This window comes from Rhinolophus sinicus, linkage group LG02 (assembly GCF_036562045.2).
Source record: "Rhinolophus sinicus isolate RSC01 linkage group LG02, ASM3656204v1, whole genome shotgun sequence".
Classification (NCBI taxonomy): domain Eukaryota; kingdom Metazoa; phylum Chordata; class Mammalia; order Chiroptera; family Rhinolophidae; genus Rhinolophus; species Rhinolophus sinicus.
In genome coordinates this window covers 24,643,146-24,663,934 of record NC_133752.1, presented here as the reverse complement: position 1 = coordinate 24,663,934, position 20,789 = coordinate 24,643,146, and the positions used below count along the sequence as shown (strand labels likewise).

General features: G+C 34.1%; 1 protein-coding gene across 3 annotated transcripts in view; it reads left to right on the top strand.

The window, feature by feature from the left end:
- Nucleotides 1–20,789, top strand: part of ARAP2 (ArfGAP with RhoGAP domain, ankyrin repeat and PH domain 2) — a 186,201-nt gene that overhangs the window by 15,986 nt on the left and 149,426 nt on the right. For all 3 annotated transcript variants that reach the window (XM_019741971.2, XM_019741969.2, XM_019741970.2), the window contains exons 3-6: nt 4,524–4,582; nt 5,684–5,763; nt 6,503–6,594; nt 8,127–8,480. In XM_019741971.2, coding sequence (XP_019597530.2) covers nt 4,524–4,582; nt 5,684–5,763; nt 6,503–6,594; nt 8,127–8,480 — 585 coding nt within the window. The remainder of the gene's footprint in view (nt 1–4,523; nt 4,583–5,683; nt 5,764–6,502; nt 6,595–8,126; nt 8,481–20,789) is intronic.

The window sequence follows — 20,789 nt, the reverse complement described above, 5'->3', positions numbered from 1 at the left end:
TTTGAAACAATTGAACGAAAGTAAACTGAGAAGGGTCTGCTTTGAGTACACACATTAAAATTATATCTGTGCCAGAACAGAATCCTTTTGGGAGCCCTAGGATAACTTCAGATAAGAAATATTTGGTTTAAGTTTTAAACTAGATTTTTTATAAGTTAAAAGGCTTGTTATTCCTTTTGTCAACCTATGGTCATTGGCACCAATTCAACATGAAATGGAATCCCCAATTTGGGGTGTGGTGAAGAAGGAAACTTTATTCAGTGCAGATAGCTCAATTGTGATAACAGCGTGGCTGTGAGAAAAGCATGGCTGTGGAACAGCTCAATAGTGCTACAGCTCAATTATGAAGCATCACGCTGTGGAAATGAGGCAGCCCTGAGGCAAAGCCCCTCTCTGGCTAGACAGCTCTGCTCTGGTCTGATCTGGTTTGTTACACCTATTTCGATCCACTCTACTCCCTAATTTTTCAGCTCCAGCTGGGGAAATGTAGTCTTCAGTCTTTGGTGGAAAGGGAAAGTACACTCCCTGAGTGAACTTTATATAGAGGGAAGTCCCCACCCCTTTTTCGTTACTGGCCTGTCCTCATGCAAATGAGGACTCTAAATCCTTGCAGTTTGATTGGTCCAAAAGGCACTGTCTTGATTGTTCAGAATGGAGCTGTTCTGATTAGTCAGTGATGATGCTGAGGGGGGGAATATAGCTGCACAGCTCTGATTGGATGGGGAAAGTCTCAGTCCTATTGGTTGAAATGCAATTCCAGGACCGCCTTTATAAGGGCTGACTCAGGAGGCAGGAACACAGTGCAGGCATGCAGTTTAGTGTAGGCTTCTCTCTGAAGTGCAGTTTGATTTACTCATAGAACTGTGTGGAAATGGCTACTAGGCTCTGATTTTTCATTTATTTTTTAAGCCCAGTTAACCACTAGGAGCCCTTTTTCGTAGGGTGTCCTCTCAGGGTTTATGCCACTGTGACTATGAGTCTTTGAAAATGAGAAATGAAATAATGTTAAAATTACCGTGTTTCCCCGAAAATAAGACTTAGCTGCACAATAATCTCTAATGCGTTTTTTGGAGCAAAAATTAATGTAAGACCCAGTATTATATTATACTATTTTATTATATTATACCAGGTCTTAAAGTAAAATAAGATTGGGTCTTATATTAATTTTTGCTCCAAAAAACGCATTAAAGCTGATTGTCCAGCTAGGTCTTATTTTAGGGGAAACACGGTAGTAGTAAAAACTTAATACTAGCTGCATCATAACCAGATTACCCATTGTAACCTATTTTTTCTTCTTTGATTATAGCAGTAAATGATAGCTATGCATTTGTAGTGCTTGGATCATAAAATAAGAAAGTAAGTTATTTTCAGACTTCACTGTCAATTTTTACTTATGGTTCTCACCAGAATTGCAAATAATAATTATGTGTTTTTAAAGTGTTAAAATATGACTTTTAAAGTAAGATGTGGATTGTGTAATCCCCGATGCTCTCTAATCAAATAACATTTTAATGATTTTTAGTACATTCCTTTATGTACCAAATAAAAATATTTCTTTGTGGCCAGTGCTTTTAACATAATGTCTTTACTAATTAAACATTTCATACTACTGTTAAAAGGAATATGATGCTGGATGTGTTTTCTTGAAGTGAAATCCTGTGTTTCTCTCTCCCTATACAGCACCCCTGACCATCCCTTTCCTCCTGTTTATCTGACACAATTGAGTCTCCAGTCAAATGGGTTATTTTTGCTCTTGCCTTGGGTTTCTTCCCTGAATTCCCGCTGCTCCTTTTCTTGGGAAAGCTGGGCTGAGTGGGGCTATACTGAACAATGAAACAACCTCAGGGTCACTTTTTAAGTCCTCTCTTAAAGGCCAGATCAGAACTAGGCTGGAAAAGCCAAGTCCTTTATTGCATTTCACCTGGCGGTCTCCCTAGTGCCATGGAGTCCTCCGAGCTGAGAGCAAGCCCAACTAGCTGCCATTTCCCTGGGAATGATAGGTGTGTCCGCTGATCCTTCCAGGAAGGTCTTCCTTAGTGCTCAAGGCAGGAAAGAACAGGTATCTTTCAGCTACTGAAGAGGTACCTCTTTTCTTCTCCCCAGTTTAATGATTTTTTGTACATCTTTCAAGCAACTATTTTATCCTTGGTACAAGTCACACAGCCTCCCCCCCTCCCTTTTTATAAGGTGTTGTGCCTCTGTTCTTTTAAAAATTTATTCTCGCCATTCTAGGTTAGTTATGTACATATTATAGAGTCGCTTTGTCAATTTCTATTAATGAAAAGGCCCACTGGACTCTTGTTTGGGATTATGCTGAACCTATGTATCAATATGTAGAGAACTGACATCTTAATGTTGAGTCTTCAAAATTATATAAATGTATTGTATCTGTCCATTTATTTAGGTCTTCTTTAAGTTTTCTCAGCAGTGTTTTATAGTTTTCTGTGTGCAGATCTTGACCATATTTTGATAAATTTACCCCTTAGTATTTCATGGTTTTGTATTTTATTGTAAAAGTTGTATTTTCAAACTATTTTTTCAATTGTTCATTGCTAGTATTTAGAAATATTACTGAATTTTAAAAGTATCCTTTATCCTGGGACCTTGCTAGATTTCCTTTTTTTTAAATTAAAGTTTATTGGGGTGACAATTTTTAGTAAAGTTACATAGATTTCAGGTATACAATTCTATATTACATCATCTATAAATCCCATTTTGTGTTCACCACCCAGAGTCAGTTCTTCTTCCATCACCATATATCTGATCCCCTTTACCCTCATCTACCACCTCCCTCCCCACTTACCCTCAATTTACTTTTTTTTAAAAAGCTTTTTGGTAGGATTTTCTACTTACTAGATACCTTCTAAGTATAAGGTAACTTCCTTTCCAATCTGCATGCTTTTATGCATATTTCTTTCTTTTGTGTTATTGTACTGACCAGGACCTCTGAAATAATGTGAACATAGGTAGTGAGAGCAGACTTCTTTGCCTTATTCCCAGTCTTAGGGGAAACCATTCAGTCTTTAACCATGAATTACAATATAGGTTTTTCATAAATGACCTTTAGTAGGTTGAAGACGTTTCCTTCCATTCCTAGTTTGCTGAGAGTCTTTGTCAAGAATCGATGTTGAATTTTATCAAGTGTTTTTTCTGGATCTATTGTCATGAGCTTGTGATTTGTCTCCCTTATTTTCTTAGTTTGGTGACTTAACATTTATCCATGTTAAACCAATTTTGCTTCCCTGAGGTATATCTTACTTGGTCATAAAATATAATTTTTATATATTGTATTTGATTTGCTAATATTTTGTTAATTAATTTTGAATCCATGTGCACGAGGAATATTTATCCAACATTAGCTATAGTTTTGTTTTTGACTAGTTTTGGTATCAGTAATACTGGGCTTAAGGAATGAATTGGGAAGTATTCCCACTCTCCCTATTTTCTGTGTGGAATTGTTGTCATTTTTTCCTTAATTGGTAGAATATCTGGGCATGGAGTTTTTTGTGGGTAAGTGATTAATTGCTAAATTCAATTTCTCTAGTCAATCTAGGGATATCAAAGTTTTTTGTTTATTTTTGTGTCATATTTGGTAATTTGTGTCTCTTAGGGAATTTTCCCATTTTATCTAAGCTGTTGAACTTATTGACAGAAAGTTTTTCTTAATAATATGTAATTGTCCCTTTCATGTTTATAGGATTTATAATAATGTTCCCTCTTTCATTCCTGATATTGGCAATTTATGTCTTCTCTTTTATTTTCCTTCCCTGAAAGGTATCAATTTTATTGATCTTTTAAAGAACCAGCTTTTGGTTACAATGATTTTTAAAATTTTGTCCATATTCTATTTAATTGATTTCTGTTTTTTTTGTTTTTAGTTACTTGGGTGGCTATGTATTTCAGGACACTGTTCAGGCCCTTACATTTAGCTGGAAAACTAGATAGAACTCTTTCATTTAGTAGTAGGTATCCATAACCCTCTGTTTGTACTATTGTTTTCCTCTGCCATTACTGTTATGTTATATTCATAAAATTACCTGTAATGTCTCTCTCCCAAGATTTTAAGACCTTTGAGGAAAAGTCTTGTGTACTTTCATATTATGCTCATAGAGGCAAACAAGTTTTTTATTCAGTACTATAAAACTAATGACAAAAAACAACAACAGCACAAAACTACATAAATACTGAAATCTAGTTAGAAAATTTGTTTCACTGTTGGGTATGAATAGCAGTTTTAAAATTGCTTTATGTTTATACTAGCGTTGTTTATTTGCTCTTGTGAATTATAAAAATGAGAAGCAAATACTTACAAAATCCATTGAAATCTCTTCCTTTAATGCTATTTAGAAAAACACATTTATGGAATTTGGCCATTCTGTTTATTTAAAATCACACTTATTTTTGAACTTTTTTTTTTAACCCAAAAGAACGTATGTCTCAATAATTAATCTTTTACTCAGGACAGTAACTTACCTATTTTTACTTATCTATTTTAATGTATCTATTTTTCCCTTTGCTTTAAGCTATTATCGAGAGAGAAGAAATGTTGCTACCTCAACTGGAAAATCTGTGACACAGCAAAGTGAGTCTGAGCATTTCACATCTCTGATGATCAGTTAGCACTCATTTGATAGTCTTATATGTGTTTAAATTGTGATCAAACAAGGCAGCCCACATGCAGAATAGGGATAATGGGCACAACTGTCTGTTAGGCCTCGTAGTACTTCAGACACTTTTAAAGGTGAGTGAATAAAAGACAGTAACGTGTATGCAGACGTCTGGAAATTTGCACATGGTCATATAAAAAGACTTTTTTGTACAGGCTTCATTTATCATTAGCCCCAGCTGAAGGCATTTAAATGAATTAAGTGGTTTCTGACCGTCTGAGCTACAGGACATAGATTTATGGAACATAATTTTGCTATGGTAACAGTAAAGGGCTGACATTACTCTGGTAAATTGATCATTGACAGAGGCTTTTCTTTCTCTTTGAAAATTCAGCTTATACAAGTTCAGGAACATTTTTCTCAACAGTAAGATGACAAAAACACTTGGCTACTGAATCTTTAAAAATTGTTTTTGCCATATCAAAAAACGCAAGTGTTGAGAATTCTTTCCTGTAGATTGGTGTAATTCAAAGATGGTGGAAAGTCTCTTGAAATAATTTGTTGACACTTATGTTAGTAGCTATGGAATTAGAGGGATTATATTAAATAGATTCTGGTAATTTGAATGGTATAACATCTAGTTATGTTAATGAACTTTTAATAATTATTGAAAGTTATGATGGAATTAAGATTAATTTTCTGCTGTAAATAAAATTCTCTTATTTAGGTATTAATGTTATAAATGACACCATGACAATTTCCATTGTTTGAGGGAAATGTGCTTGGTTATATTAATGTGATTCTTAGAGGTTAGCAAGGACATTTATGACGTGTCACACTTTAAGAAATAGTGAGTAATATGTCATCATGTGATGCAAGGGGTGTGTGTATACAGTGAGTGTTACATCAAGAAAACCATGGGGACAATTGATTTGGGGGTAAGAATTATGTACATAATTTTGGATTCTCAGAGAATAAAGCTTAAGCTGTAATATTGTTTTAAAATAATTAAACACATTTTTTTCAATGTTTCACATTATTCACATTTTTCCATTCTCATCCTATAATTCCCACAGAAGATTCAAATGAGGAGAATTCATCTTCCATCTTTCCTTATGGAGAGACCTTTCTCTTCCAGAAACTAGAAAATTCCAAGGTTAGTCCCATACATTTTAATTTTTTTCTGTATTCAATTCTTAGCTCTTCTGCTTATATTTGCCGCTTTATTTTCCCGTAAGCTGTTTGAAGAATGTGTTATATTGAAGAATGAAATTTTCAGTCATTAAAATTCTGTTCAGTAAAATCATAGTAAATTTATAGTTTTAAATATATATCACAAAATCACATTTTTAGTTTGATTTCAGAAATACAAGACAGTGGGTTTTCAGTGTTCTGCAAGATAAGTTCCTCAAAAAAATAAAAATAAAACAAAGATGAGAAAACCATACAATCAAAAGCAAACCAACAACCTCCCCCTAGATTTTGTTTTGCCTTATACCCAAATACAGACTTCTCACTATTTAAATATCTTAATTATTCAGTTTATCACTTAGTCTTTCTACTCCAGTACTTGTGCTCAATGGCTATTTCATTTCTTGGTCATGATAAAGAGAAGCTGCAAGACAAAAAGTAAGTGGGAAAGTAAAAGTAAATAAATTTTATTCTTGGTTAGCATCTTTTGTTTTCTTAGTTGGAATAATGAATTATTAATGATTTAAATAAAATACTGAAAAAGGCACCAAAAGGCTACTGTTTAATATAGTCTCCCTAATTAAATTGATTTTACTGAAAATTGATCTAAGCAATTAGACATTTGTTTAATAAAACTAAACCCAAATGTTGTGGATCTTTGTAGAATATTGCTACCCTAAAAATAAGTGCATTTTTTTAAATAGAAAAAATCTATAAAGAACGAATTTTGGACCCATGAAGTAACGCTCAAAGGGGAAGGAACTACTGAAAGAAACTCTTTTCTTGTCACGTCAAGGTATGAGGTCATGATTGATGATAATTAATTCTTTTGAATAAAATGTTGACTTCTTGCTCTTATTATAATACAATATTTCGAAGAAAATATATTGGTAAGTTAAAATCTTTTTTTTTAATGTTTCAAAAACAACTCATTTTAATAATTGAATTTAGAGTCTATATTATCAAGTACATAGTGATATTCTTTAGCAGATCAGTTTTCTTTCCGTAATTGAAACCTCTATCCCCTCCCCATAGTGACAAATATGTGGTGATTATGATTGCACTTTAAAGATGAAAAATTATATTAATATGAAAGAGAAAAGGGCAGTGCAAAAAATGTTCACTATGTGAAGTGCAGAATTTGTACAGATATAATGTAGTATCCTTTTTATTACAAGTTCAGCATTGACAAGTAGCTTGACAATTATCTGGTTATTTGTGTCAAACATGAAATTAAACAGTTTGCAAAGCACCAGCTTAAATTTTATTTTTCTCTCAGTTTTATTAGGGTTTGGTGTACTGGATTTTTATTTAACGTTGGTTTTATCTTTCATTATATCCTTCATTTTCCAAAGCTAACATTGTTGTAGGTTTCCTTAAGTTGAAACTAAAGTTAAGGAACATACTAAAACTTAAGGAAGATACTGAAATATTACTTGAGCATCTTCAGCAAGCATTTGATGTGAACCTATGATAATGCAAAATATAGAAGGGGCCAGTTGAAATCATTCTTTAAGGAAGTAATGGCTTTTAGAACACTGTATCTGGAAGGACGTAATTTGACCCCCAGGCATATCTGTTTTATTGATTAACAAAACATTCTTTACAATAAGTTTTATTACACATAAATTACTCAGTGCATCTATTTTGTCATTCCTTAAATTGATAGCAATATGCTTAGCTATCATAAATATGTTCCAGTAAATATTACATGCTGAACAGGTTTTACCTTCTGAGTACCCTGATCCTTTCTCATTTTCTAGCTAGTAGTGGCTTGCAGTTTTTCCTCATTAGCATTGCAAAATTATACTAAAGTTCTCACCAGTCAGAGGTACTCCCTGTTTTATTACATTATAATGGAACATGGTCCTTGGAGCTGATTAGTGGAGAGCCAGAGCAGTGGCAATAAGTTTGGAAATAATAATTCCAAAAAAATAAGTTCATGGTTCCTGATGTTGCCCAGGGACTAGAGCTGGGGCTGCCCATTTAATGGTGCTGGTGAAGAGGTTTAAATTGTGATGCAAAGAGTGTTGTCACTTTCCATCCTTACCACCTGCATCCAAGCCCCAAAATAAACAGATCAGATTAAATGATACATAAGAAAAAATACACTACTTTGAGTAGTGTTGAAATATGTCTTAGGATAAGGAGAGATTTCTATTTAATTTTTCTGGAAGCGTTTTTAAAAGTCTCAGATGGGTTAATTGAATTCTAAGATTTCCCTGGCCTTAAATTTCTGTAGTTCGTTGTTTGTAAATTTAAAAAGTAGCCGATGGCATAAATGACATACAGCACTTTGAAATGTTTACACCGTACTTTTCCTTTTAGTGTATATGATAACAGGAAGGAGAATGTAAGTGAAGACAAAGTGGAAGATATTTGGATACCTCGAGAGGACAAAAACAGTTTTCCAATAGACTCTGCTTCCGATTCAGAATATTCAACAGTAGAAGAATGCTTTCAGAGTTTAAGAAGAAAAAATTCAAAGGCGTCTAAGTCTAGGACTCAAAAAGCATTGAATTTGGACCCTGTTAATAGGCATAGTTATCCGTTAAGCTCAACAAGTGGAAATACTGCTTCATCAGTCATTTCCTCAAATGCGATATCTCCTTATGCCTGTTTTTATGGATCATCTGCAAGGAAGGTGAAATCTGGATGGCTAGACAAACTCTCTCCTCAGGGGTATGTATTTATTCATTTTCTTTCATAAGTAGCATAGTTTTAAAACTTCAAGTTTGTCCATTTCTAAACCCTCTAAGTTGCTGCTTCTCTCTACCTCCTCCCACTCCCTCCCTTCCCCCACACATGCAAATACAGGTTTAAGGGACTTTCAACACACTTTTTCAATGCTATTCTTTAGACATAAGGAGGAACATGTGCAGTGTGCTCTACGGAATGCTGGGTTAAGGTTCTGGATAGCAAATTAAAACTGGAAGTTATGATTTCATGTCTAGATCGTTAAGGTTCGTTTCTCACTTTGCACTAAAATGCACTATGCTGTGTCCCGGTATGTAGCAAAGGAAAACAACATAGATTGAATTAATATTACTTAGCTTACACTGCCTTTTGCTTATGTCATAACAGTGTTCTGTTTGGGAGTACAAGGCTTATTGTAGTTCAGGGAAAGTACATGGTTGTTAGATTTCGGGCTTCCCTGTTACTGATATATTGTTTTGGTTTTTGTATGTTGCACGGAAGATCACAGTCCCTTGAATATTATACTTTTCAAACAGATTTATCATTTCCGTTTACAAAGAAACTTCTGTCCCTTAAGCAATTTATAGTACTGAGAAATCTTTGGGGAGGGATTATGTTTAATTAGAATTGTTTTCTGGCACCTTGATTTTTGGCTGTCTTTTTGAAATACTTATTTGAAATGTCCCTTGTGAATTATTAAATTATTTTGGGGTTAAAAAAAAAAACACAGCAGAAAATTTTATCACCTCTGATGTTTAAATAATTAATATGGTGAGTCTCTATAATGTGCTGGTTTTCTCTGTTATTCCCCCCAAAAAATGCATCATTTCTAGAAAGCCTTTGTTTGACCTAAAATAAATTTTATTTGCAAAAAATTACCAGAAGAAGCATTAGTTGACTAGTGAGAGCAGGAATTAAATTTCTTAAGAAAGCAAACAAACAAAAAAACCCCAACACTTTTGTTAGTAATTATATAGTTAATATGTCATAGGATTGCATGCTTTTAGCAAATTAGATGTTGAATAAACTGAAGCAGGGTACTTCTTAGTATCAGTTACTTTGTCTCACTCCTTTCTGATTACATTAGAATGACAAAGTAGTCAGCTATGTCTATTTTTCATCAGTCATCAATATTATTGGTAAATACATAGACAAATAGCAAAGGTATGAGTCAGCACTCAAATAAATACTGGTAGAATGAAACAGAGCTGGAATATTCTCAAATCTTTCATTTCTATGAAATTTTAGTGTTTTGGGAGTTCCTACTGCTCTCTGAAAATATCACCGGAAGATTTCACAGGGTGGGTACAGAGCCCTTGGCTGCTGTGATTTCCTGTGTGATCTCCAGTGGCACCTGCTCTTTATAGAGTTAGAACGCTTACACCGTGAAAGCCACCATAATTTGCCACCTCTGAGACAGTTAGAATGTTTTCCCTTTCTCTTTATCAGAACTCTGAGTTTCCATCCTTTCTATTCTGAACCTGCCTAAGGTTAGATGCTGTATGTTTTCTAGATTTATATTCTCTTTTAAGGGAATTATTGAGTTTTCTGGCTTAGAAGTCTTTTCTCCTGGATACCAAGATGAATGGAGATAGGAAAGTAAACAAAGGAGGTTGTTATATTACCAAGAAATTTAGAAATTCTTCTTCATGATTATATTGCTATGACTGGAAAGAAATATGTGTAACTGGCTAAGAAGCATGTATTTATTAGACCAGAACTAGAATCTGATTTTTTCTTCTTCATAATTAGACTCTATAGGCCATTCTGAGGTTGTATAAGATGCTCATTAGTTAAAGTGGTGCCTACCCATTTCTTATGCAGAGGTTACTGAGCTTTCTTTAACTCGTAGTCACATGTCTCTTGGTGCAGGTAGCGCTGACTTAGATGACATTCTGCATTCCATTGAGAAGATATTAGCAAACTTTTTCTGTAAATAGTCAGACAATAAATATTTTAATCTTCACAGTCATATGATCTCTATGGGATATCAGCAGCTCAGCAGTTGTAGCATGAAAGCAGCCTTAGAGAATACGTAAGCCAATGCATGAGGCTGTGTTTCAATAAAACTTTATTTATAAGTATAGGTCATGGGCCCTATACTTGGCCTGTGGGCCATAGAATCACAAGACAGATTAGATGGTTTGGCTGAAATCTTATACCAGCTTCCTGCATCTCCCCTGGACCCAGAATAGAAAATTATAACCTGATAGATGACAAAATAGGGAAACCAATTTCTATTATTTTATTAAATATACAAGTGATAAGAAGAAGGAGCCCTCTTCAAGGACCTTTGCACTTTTTCTTCTCTCTGCCTGGGATGCTGTTACCCAGAGAGTAATGTGGCTTGTAACTTATCTCCCTCAAGTTCTTGGCTGGAATGTCTGCTTTGCACTGAGGCCCTGAACACCAAATTTAAAATTATCATTGCCCTTCCCCCATCCACCCCATCACTCCCTTAATTACTTTATTTTTCTCTGCGGGACTCATCTGCTGGATGATCTATTTACTTCCCGCGCTCCATGGGGACAGCATCTATATTGGCTTTTAATTACTGTCATCTCCTCAGTAGCTAGAATGTTGTCTGGCACGTGGCAGATGCTCTTAGTACCCTGTTTCCCCGAAAATAAGACCTAGCCGGACAATCAGCTCTAATGTGTCTTTTGGAGCTAAAATTAATATAAGACCCGGTCTTATTTTACTATAATATAAGACCAGGTCTTAGCTAACATAATATAATATGAGACCGGGTCCTATATTAATTTTTGCTTCAAAGATGCATTAGAGCTGATTGTCTTGGCTAGGTCTTATTTTTGGGGAAACATGGTATTTGTTGTTCAATGCATCAAAAAAAAAAAAAAAAAGAAAAAAAGAAAAAGAAAGAAAAAAAAGCACCTAGCATTAGACATATATTTTTCTTTAAATTTTTCTAGAACAGCTAGTTTTGCAAAACTGAACTCTAAGCACTATAACGGTTGAAAATCTGCAGGTGCCATTGACAGTGGTGGTATACACTAACAGAGCAGCAAACTCAGTGTTCTTTTTATAATTCTGTTTCCTCCTTAAATACACTTACATATTTTTGTCAAAGCACAGTTTGAAAACAAGTAGCTACACTTAGTTAACCTTCTCCAAGTACTGTTTGAAACTGTCCTCAGTCATGGGTGATATGAAACAAAATAATCAAATTCATAATCTGTATTTATTTCCCATGATTGAGTAGATTTGCTTTTGAGATGGAAAGGCCAGCTCTGAATTCATGAATAGTAGGTGAAAACCACCCAATATTTGGTAAGAAAATAAATGTGTAACATTGTGTAACTAAAGAAATACTGAAACATTTCCAATTGAGCTTAAAGTATGAAGTTTGTTTAAGTATTTGAAGGATCTAATCATTATATAACCTGATACTATTGGTTTACAAAATTGTATGGAACGAACTTGATAAAATGTTGAACGTGGGTCTGTTATTAGTATTTCAAATACATCAGATGAAAAACTTAATAAACGGTACCTCTTTTAAAAAAAAAACTCATTGGGCTTCGAGGATTAAAAACAAATCTCTGCTTTTCCCCATTTCTAGTTATAGTTAATAAGCTCAAGCTTTTCAGCATATCTGGGTAGATGCAAATATGAAAGGCTGAATATAATTTATTTCAGCATTTTCCAAATTTGTAACTCAGAAGAAGAATCCTGCAAGTTGCTGTAAAGAAAAGAGAACATGGTTGAATGTGCTGTACTCCTTTTGGGAGATGCACATATTGAAATATCCAAGAATATCTGCAATAAGAAAATCCTTTCGACTTTATCTTGCTGTTTTCTAAAGATGTTTGTTCAGCATAACACACTGAGAATATTTTTCAAAACTGTATTATATCTTGAGTAATTCATATTTTACTTGACAACATGTCTTAGGACTTTATTTTTTACTCAAGTAACTTCTCTTTTTTAATTAGTATTGATTTTTTAATCATGGAGAAGCATTGTGTGATTATGTGAGCCTGAGATAGCAGAAGTTGAACACATGAGGCTAATTCAACAATTTGAATAAAAACATACTTTAGGCTTTATGGAGAAATACAAAGATAAGTGAGATGTGTGTGTTCCTTTTCTTTTCTGTATCTTCCATTAGAACAGAAAAAAATATAAAAATCAAAAAAGGCCAAAAGACAAGAGTATGAAAATGGGTACAGAAAGGTCCACGGAGTACAGAATCCTGAGGTTACAGAGGGGTTGAGAAAACATGTCTTCAAAGAATTTATAGGGAGAAGTAGCAGTTCAGTTCGTCTTTGGAAAATTGATATATTTTTGAACTGGTATTTTTAGACGAAATACTTTTTCTCGTTTGAGGGAGTGAATAATATCTGGAGGTACTGAAGTCTATGAGGTGGATAGCAAGAGTTGGCTGGGGTTATTCAATGGAAAATGGAAGATGGGGCTCTAGGATTAGGAGGGAGAAGCTGCCAGTGGCTTTCAAGTTCAGGTTGAATAGAAAACTAGGGAAAATCAAAAGGCCAGTGGTCAGATACCAAGAAGAGAGCAAATCCCAGATGGAGATTAGGAATCAGATCACGCAGAAGCCAGCAGCCCGTGCCTAGGTGGGAGATCAGAGCGTATACTGTTGGTGGCGTTGTCAGTAACTGGTTTTCCAGCCAGTGCCCCGTCTCCAAGACTGCTTTAGTGGAGGGATACCCCTCCATGGCACACAACCGTGTGAGGGCAGGCAGATCTCCTGGGAATGCTGTCCTGTGGCTGGCCTCTCAGTGAAAAGCAACCATAGCGGAAACTTGACAGGTCTCTGTCTGACCAGGGTGTGATGTATCAATCACCTTGTTGAACTTCAAGTTGAATCTTAAATCTCTGATTGGAAGTATCTTTTTATAATACTGGCAAACTAGTTGGCTGTTTCTCAAATCATCATAACTTGTAAAGCCTGTGCCAAGCAAATAAAAAGCCTCAATATTTTTATTTGTAAGTTGAGGGAAAAAAATTCTTAGTTTTAAGTGTTTATTAAAATAACATGCTGATTTCTTTGTCAGTCTGACTGCAGAGAAGTGAATGAGGCTTTTTTGGAATCAGACAGACTGAAATTAGTATTGTCGAGCTATCATTTATTTGCTGTGTGACTCAGTGTCTCAGACCCTCCATTTCCCACATTAAAGTGTAAGGTCAAGCTTTCCTCTATGGGACCAGTTCGGAAAGGTAGGTAACAAGGGGCCTGACAATTAAGGCTCAATCACAGTTTTCTTCCCCTTCAGAAGGGCATCATTTTAATTCAGGTTAACCTTCGATGATGTTTCTGAAAGTGAGTTCTTGTCAGTTCTTTTCTTGGCAAGTATAGTGTAAAGAAATCATGTGTTCACATTAAACTTTCAAAATCAAAATTTTCAGTGGTTATAAAAGCACATAAGTTTAAAGTGTCAGAAAGCTCTACATGACTTATTAAAAAAAACCATAGTAGCTTCTTTCCCCTCCCACTTCTTCACAAGAGGGAGCCACTTTCAACTCTTTTAGTAATTCCTTTTGTTATTTACTTGGTATATCTTAATAATATTTTCATACTGATTCTTTCTTCCTTTTCAGTGGTAGGAATTAACTATTGAGGTACTACCATGGAATACAATACTTAACTCATTTTAATCATTGTCCCTTCTTCCACAATCCCTTCTAGCATGGACACAGTTCCTATCTATCATCCTTTAACTATAGTAACGTACATAAAAGATTTAGATTATATCTGTGTGTAGTTTTATACTCTTTTGACTGTGTAAATGGTAGTCGTGTGAACTGTGTAGCATGTTATGATTAATTTTTCTTTGATTTGCAACCTTTAGTTTTCCTTAGAATTAATAATTGTTGACTTTTTTGTTTGCTTAATATTTTATGTACTTATTTATTTATGCCAATATTTTTCCTCAGAACTATACATCTGTGAAAACCAAAATACATGTATGTATCAGTTTCATCATCCTACCGTCTCCTAAGGAAACTTGTTTGGTTTGGGCTGGTTGTTTCCCAGGCGTGCTGCACAATTAGCATTCTGTGATCCCTTTCATTGTTATCCTGGGGATTCTCTATGCGTCTCTCTAGTGTTTTTGTCTTTCCTCAATCCCATGCCATTGGACACTACTCCCCTTGCTCCTTGGAACTTCCTGAAAAAAGGTGGATAGCAGGTATATTTTTTTGAGGCCTTGCGTGTTTGAAAGTGTCATTTTTTTTCTAAGCAGGCTTATTGGTCATTTATCATGGTTGATTGGAAAGAATTCCTCCAGATGAGCAATCCATAGCCTTCCTGATCTGTGGTATTATAGAACTGGTATCGAGAAATCTGATTCTTGATCTTTCACTATATATATATATAAAGGGAAAATTTTGAACCCACTTTTGTGTTTTGTTATCGTGTCTTTAACAGTACTTTCGTTTGACCATCCTTCTTATAACATACTCTTACTGTTCCATGAATGCAATATAATCTGTTGTATCTCTGAGGATATTAATACATATGTTTTTTGATGCTTTCTTTTCCTGTAGAGTCTGTTTCTTTCAGTTTGTTTTTTTGAGAGAGTGGTCCTTCACATCTTCCACTTTAGAGATATTTTCCTCCAGTGTTTTGTTATTCATGGGTTGTTCATTTTTACAGTGAGATATTACAAAGCTCATTGGAACAGGCTCTGATGGGTCTTGCTATTTGTTTTTTGTTAGATCTTGCTAGGCCTTTCCTAATATGTTTCCTTGAAGGCTCCTCATGGCAATATCTTTTAAGTGAATCCCCTTCTTGAAGGTGATAAGACTGCCAAAAAGCTTTCTGGGAGCTTAGTAGGGAAAGTAGACTTTGAGTATAAATATTTACAACACAGGTTTTCATTTGATTCTGTTGTTCTTAATTCTGTCCCCTACTTTCAGCCATGTATGAGTCTCAGTCCAGAGATCCCGTTTGATCTTCTCTAGTGAATAAAACTCTACCCTTCTTTTGAGGAAGAGAAGGGTCAGTTTTCCAGCCATGTGAAGTAAGAAAAGGATTTGGGGATGGAGTGATGAGGCACAAGTTTATCTCTTAAATTGCTTTTCAACAAATCTTCCTGTCCTCACCCTGTTCTTCATAGTTACTTCGTTGGTGCCTCCATCTCCTGAGACTTGAGATTTTTGTGGGTAAATTGGTTTTCCTCTCAAAGTGATTGATTGCAGGCTTAACAGTCGGCTCTCTGAAGCCTCCTAAGTCAGTTCCTGTTCCTCCTCCTGTTTTTCTGATTCTAAATATTACTATCGTCTACTTCTCAGGTCAATGTTGGTTTGTAGATATTTATTTTCATTTGTTTTTTAATCCTTTGAAGTATTGGAAAAAGTAGAAGTAAGCACACACTTTTAATTGATTGTCTTAATTAGAAGCTGGTTTCATGTTGCATTTACTTTTACTTTTTATTTTTTTTATTATTACTTTTTTTAGAATATGACTCCATAAAATAAAGAGGAATGAATTTTTTAAACATAGCTTTTCATACGGTGTTTCTCCAAAAGTGAGACCTAGCTGGACAATCAGCTATAATGCATCTTTTGGAACAAAAATTAATACAAGACCTGGAACTAATAATATAATATAATATAATAAATATAATATAATATATAATACAGTATGATATAATATGTGGTCTTATAGTAAAAATAAGACCAGGTCTTATATTAATTTTTGCTCCAAAAGATGCATTAGAGCTTATTGTCCAGCTAGGTCTTATTTTCAGGGAAACATGGTATATCATATCATGTAAGCACTATGCTCTTTGTAAATATTATAAAAATTGGTAGTTACATATAAAAATTCATGCTTTGTCATTGACTTGCAAAAGTCTTATTAGCACCTGAAATTTTACGTTAAATAACATTTGCTATTTTTTCTTATTTAAAAGGGTTAGGTGTAGCAGAGATGGAAGCTGGGGTTTCAGAGAATTTTTGCTTTTCTGACCCCAACACATTTTAGTTCATATAAACTTGGAAACTATCACTTTGGTTTGCTTAAAAGGGAAGAAATGCGTTTTAGAAAAGAAAAGTGCTGGCATTTTATAGAAATATAATAGTTCCTTGGATCTGTATAAAATACTTCATAAATAATACTGCATCATTTAAAAGCCTCATACTTAAAAGAGTACTTAGGTAAAATAATAGAGAAATACAAAATGAATGATTAGATAAAACAAAAATCTATACTTTTGGGATTTGTAGGACTAAAATTATTGGTGCTAGTTAGGATTAGAGTAGAGAATAAGGTAAATGTGCATATAATTCTTTAGAATTATGTAAATAAGGCAGATGAATCAGGAAAAGTATATTGATATCTTTTTTCTTAGATATTGTTTAGAGTGATTAACAAATTAGTTTGTGATGATTAAAATACAATGATTAATAAAAGCCTTAAAAACGACTTGTGCCTTTGAGGTTCATTCCAGTTGTATGATATTTAAAGAAGACAATTTGGTAGCCTCTGCCACCTTAAATTAATATCATTGGTTAGCATGCTTGTTCGATTTTGGGACTTATTTTTTTTTAAACTATAAGATGTAATCTTAAAAAAAAAGAAAGTTCCCTGGCATTTAGAAATAATGTTAAACAGAAGTGCCTCTGTGAACGCTTTATAAATAGAGATTTAATTGTTTGTATATACACTGCTGTTAAAGAATTTTTAAGACACACAGTTTTGAGACAACAAAAACTGACACCAGGTGGTGAAGCTGTATTTATGAAAGCAATTGGAACTTTATACCACCTGCCCTACCAGAGCTCAGGGGAAGAGTTTGTAGAAATCTGTTCAATAGCACAGCACAAGCTTTATAAACTATTCTAAAAAAGCTTCTTAAAGAAATGTTTCCCTTCAGAACCCTAAAAAAGAAAATAGGATAAAACCTAGGCTAATATGTTTCTTGTCTGCTTTACCTTTTTTCCTGAAGGGATTCTGAAGTACTTTACAAAATTGAACTCACACATAAAATGGGTAGAGGTCAAATGTTAATGGTTGCCTAAAGAGATATCAAGGATGCTTTGCTGTAAAATGTACTAGAGTAGAGTTTGCATAGTGGTTAAGAGAACAAACTGCCTGGGTTTGATGCCCAGATATACTCTTTACGTGTGTGATGTGGGCAAATTATTAAACCATCCAGTGCCTTTATGCCTTCATCTGTAAAATGGGAATAAAAATATTACTTATATGGATGTTTGGAGGATTAAATAAATGAATACTTATATATGACTTGCAGCAGTGCCTAGAATAAAGAACTATATAAGTGTTTGCTGTTTTTATTACCAAGATTATTGTGCCAAATAAATTGTTAATGTACTGAGGTTTTAAAATCTCTCCTCTGTGTAATAAGTCATTGTTATTTCAGATCTAATTTGTGTTGTGCGATAGGAACACAGGTTAAGGTGCCATTTGTCTCATACCTAGTTTTTTTCTTTTTCTTTTCTTTTTTTTTTCCATAACATTTACTAAACCAGTTCAGCTGTTAAAAGACATTTATGGGAAAGGCATAACTTATACATTACAGAACATTTTAAAAGTATTTTAGCAACTTCTAATTGTGTGTACTAGATAATTTTACATAATTCCAGTGGAATTAGTTGCCTGATTTCTAAAAGACTTTTATAAATACATGAGAGAAACACTTAACCCTTGAACAGAAAAGATAATTCTTAAAAATCTAGTATTCAGCAATATTTATTTTAAATTGTTCATTGACATTTAGAAACACATCCTTCTCAACCTATCTCTTTTAATATTTAATTGAAATTTTGATTAATTTGTAGGATTTCCTAATATTAAATCCAAGTTTTCATTTGGTAGAAAGGGAAATAATATTGTGATAAAGGATCTAAGTGTAAGTTCTTTAATTAACCAGTTATTAGAATTCGGTATTGAAGCTCACGTGCAGAAGGTAGCTAATTCAATGTTGACATAGTGAATAAGCAAACTAGATTGTTTATATAAATTTAGTTTTAGAAACATCTTAAACTGATTAATTTGCATTTTAAATAGGAAAATATAAAATTAATACATTTTGAAGAATATATTTTTAAAATGCTTACTTCTAAAATGTATTTTAAAATTACATGCAAATTAATGCTCAATTTCTCAAGTTTGCTTCAGGCTTTAATTTTTCTTTAATAATGAGGTAGTTTTAGAAAACGTTTGTATGTTCATATAAAAATCTGATCTTTTAATAAAGATTTGTATTAAAGTATAGCTGACATATATTAGTTTCAGGTGTGCATCATAGTTATACAACAGTACCCACTTGGCACTATGTTTTTGATTATATTCCCTATGCTAAAGAAGTGATCAACATGATAAGTCCAGCAACCATCTGACACTGTACCATGCTATCCCAGTATTATTGACTATATTTCCTATGCTGTATATTACATCCTGAAGACTTGTTTGTTTTATACCTGGAACTTTGAATCTCTTATTTCCCTTTATCTTTCCCCCTCCTTTAAAAATTTTTCAATTATAGTTTACATTCAGTATTATTTTATATTGATTTCAGGTGTACAGAATAGTGGTTAGACATTTATGTAATTTAAGAAGTGACGCCTCCTGACTAGTACCCACCTGGCACTATACATAGTTATTACCATAATCTTGATTATATTCCCTATGCTTTACTTTACATCCCTATGACTATTTTATAACAGCCAAATTGTATATCTTAATCCCTTCACCTTTTTCACTCTACCTCTAGCCCCCTCCCATCCATCATCCCTATAGATCTGACACCATACATTGTTATTAAAATATCATTGACTAGATCCCTTATGCTGTACCTTCTACCCCCATGACTACTCTGTAACAACAAATTTGTACTTCGTAATACTTTCCCTTTTTTTTGCCCATCCCCAAAACCGCTCCCATTTGGCAACTGACAAAATGTTCTCAGTATCTATGAGTTTGTTTCTGTTTTGTTTGTTTATTTTGTTGTTTAGATTCCACTGATAAGTGAAATCATGACATTTGTCTTTTGCTGTTTGACTTTCTACACTCAGCAAAATACCATCTAGGTCCATCCATATTGTTGCTGATGGCATGATTTAATTCTTTCTAATGGCTGAGTAATATTCCACTGTATATATGTACCACCTTTTCTTTATCTGTTCATCCATTCAGGGACACCCAGGTTGCCTTCGTATCTTGGCTATTGTAAACAATGCTGCAATGAACATATGGATGAGCACGTCCCCTTAAAGTAGCGTTTTGGATTTCTTTGGATAAATACCCAGAAGTGGGGTTACTGGGTCCTTCTTTGTCTTTTATTGTAATCTTTGTTTTAAAGTCTATTTTGTCTGGTGTAAGTATTGCTACACCAGCTTTTTGTTTGTTTCCATTTTCATGAACTGTCTTTTCCCACCCCTTTCCTTTCAATCCATGTGAGTCTCAAACTGAAGTGAGTCTCTTGTAGGAAGCATATGTAAGGATCTTGTTTTCTTAACCATTCATACCCCACTATCTTTTCATTGGAGTATTTCATCCATTTACATTGATAGGTATGTAGTCAGTGCAATTTTATTCATATTTTTTATTTTTTATTTTTTCATCTTAAAGAAGTCCCTCTAAGATTCCTTGTCATACTTGTTTGGTGATGATGAACTCCTTTAGGTTTTTCTTGTCTGGAAAGTTCTGTATCTGTCCTTTGATTCTAAATGATAGCTTTGCTGGGTAGAGGAATTTTGGTTGTAGATCCTTGCATTCCATCACTTTGACTATTTCCTGCCAATTCTTTCTGGCGTGCAAAGTTTCTGTTGAGAAATCACCTGATAGTCTTATGGGAACTCCCTTGTAGGTAACTATCTGCTTTTTTTCTTGCTGCTTTTAAGATAGTCTCTTTGGCTTTAACTTTTGGCATTTTAATTATGGTGTGTCTTGGTGTTGGCCTCTGGCTTCATCTTGTTTGCGACTCTCTGTGCTTCCTGGGCTTGTATGTCTGTTTCCTTCACCAGGTTAGGGAAGTTTTCTGTCATTATTTCTTCAAATAGGTTTTCAATTCCTTGCTTTCGCTCCTCCTTCTGGTACTCCTATAATGTGAATATGGATACTCTTGACTTTGTCCCAGAGGCCCCTTAAACTATCCTCATTTCTTTGGGTTCTTTTTTTGTTTTTGCTGTTCTGATTGGGTATTTTCTGCTACCTTATCTTTTAAATTGCTGATTCCATCCTCTGCTCCATCTAATCTAATCTACTGTTAATTTCCTGTCATGTATTGTTCATTTCTATGACTGTATTCTTTATTTTTGACTGGTTCTTTTTTATGTTTTCTA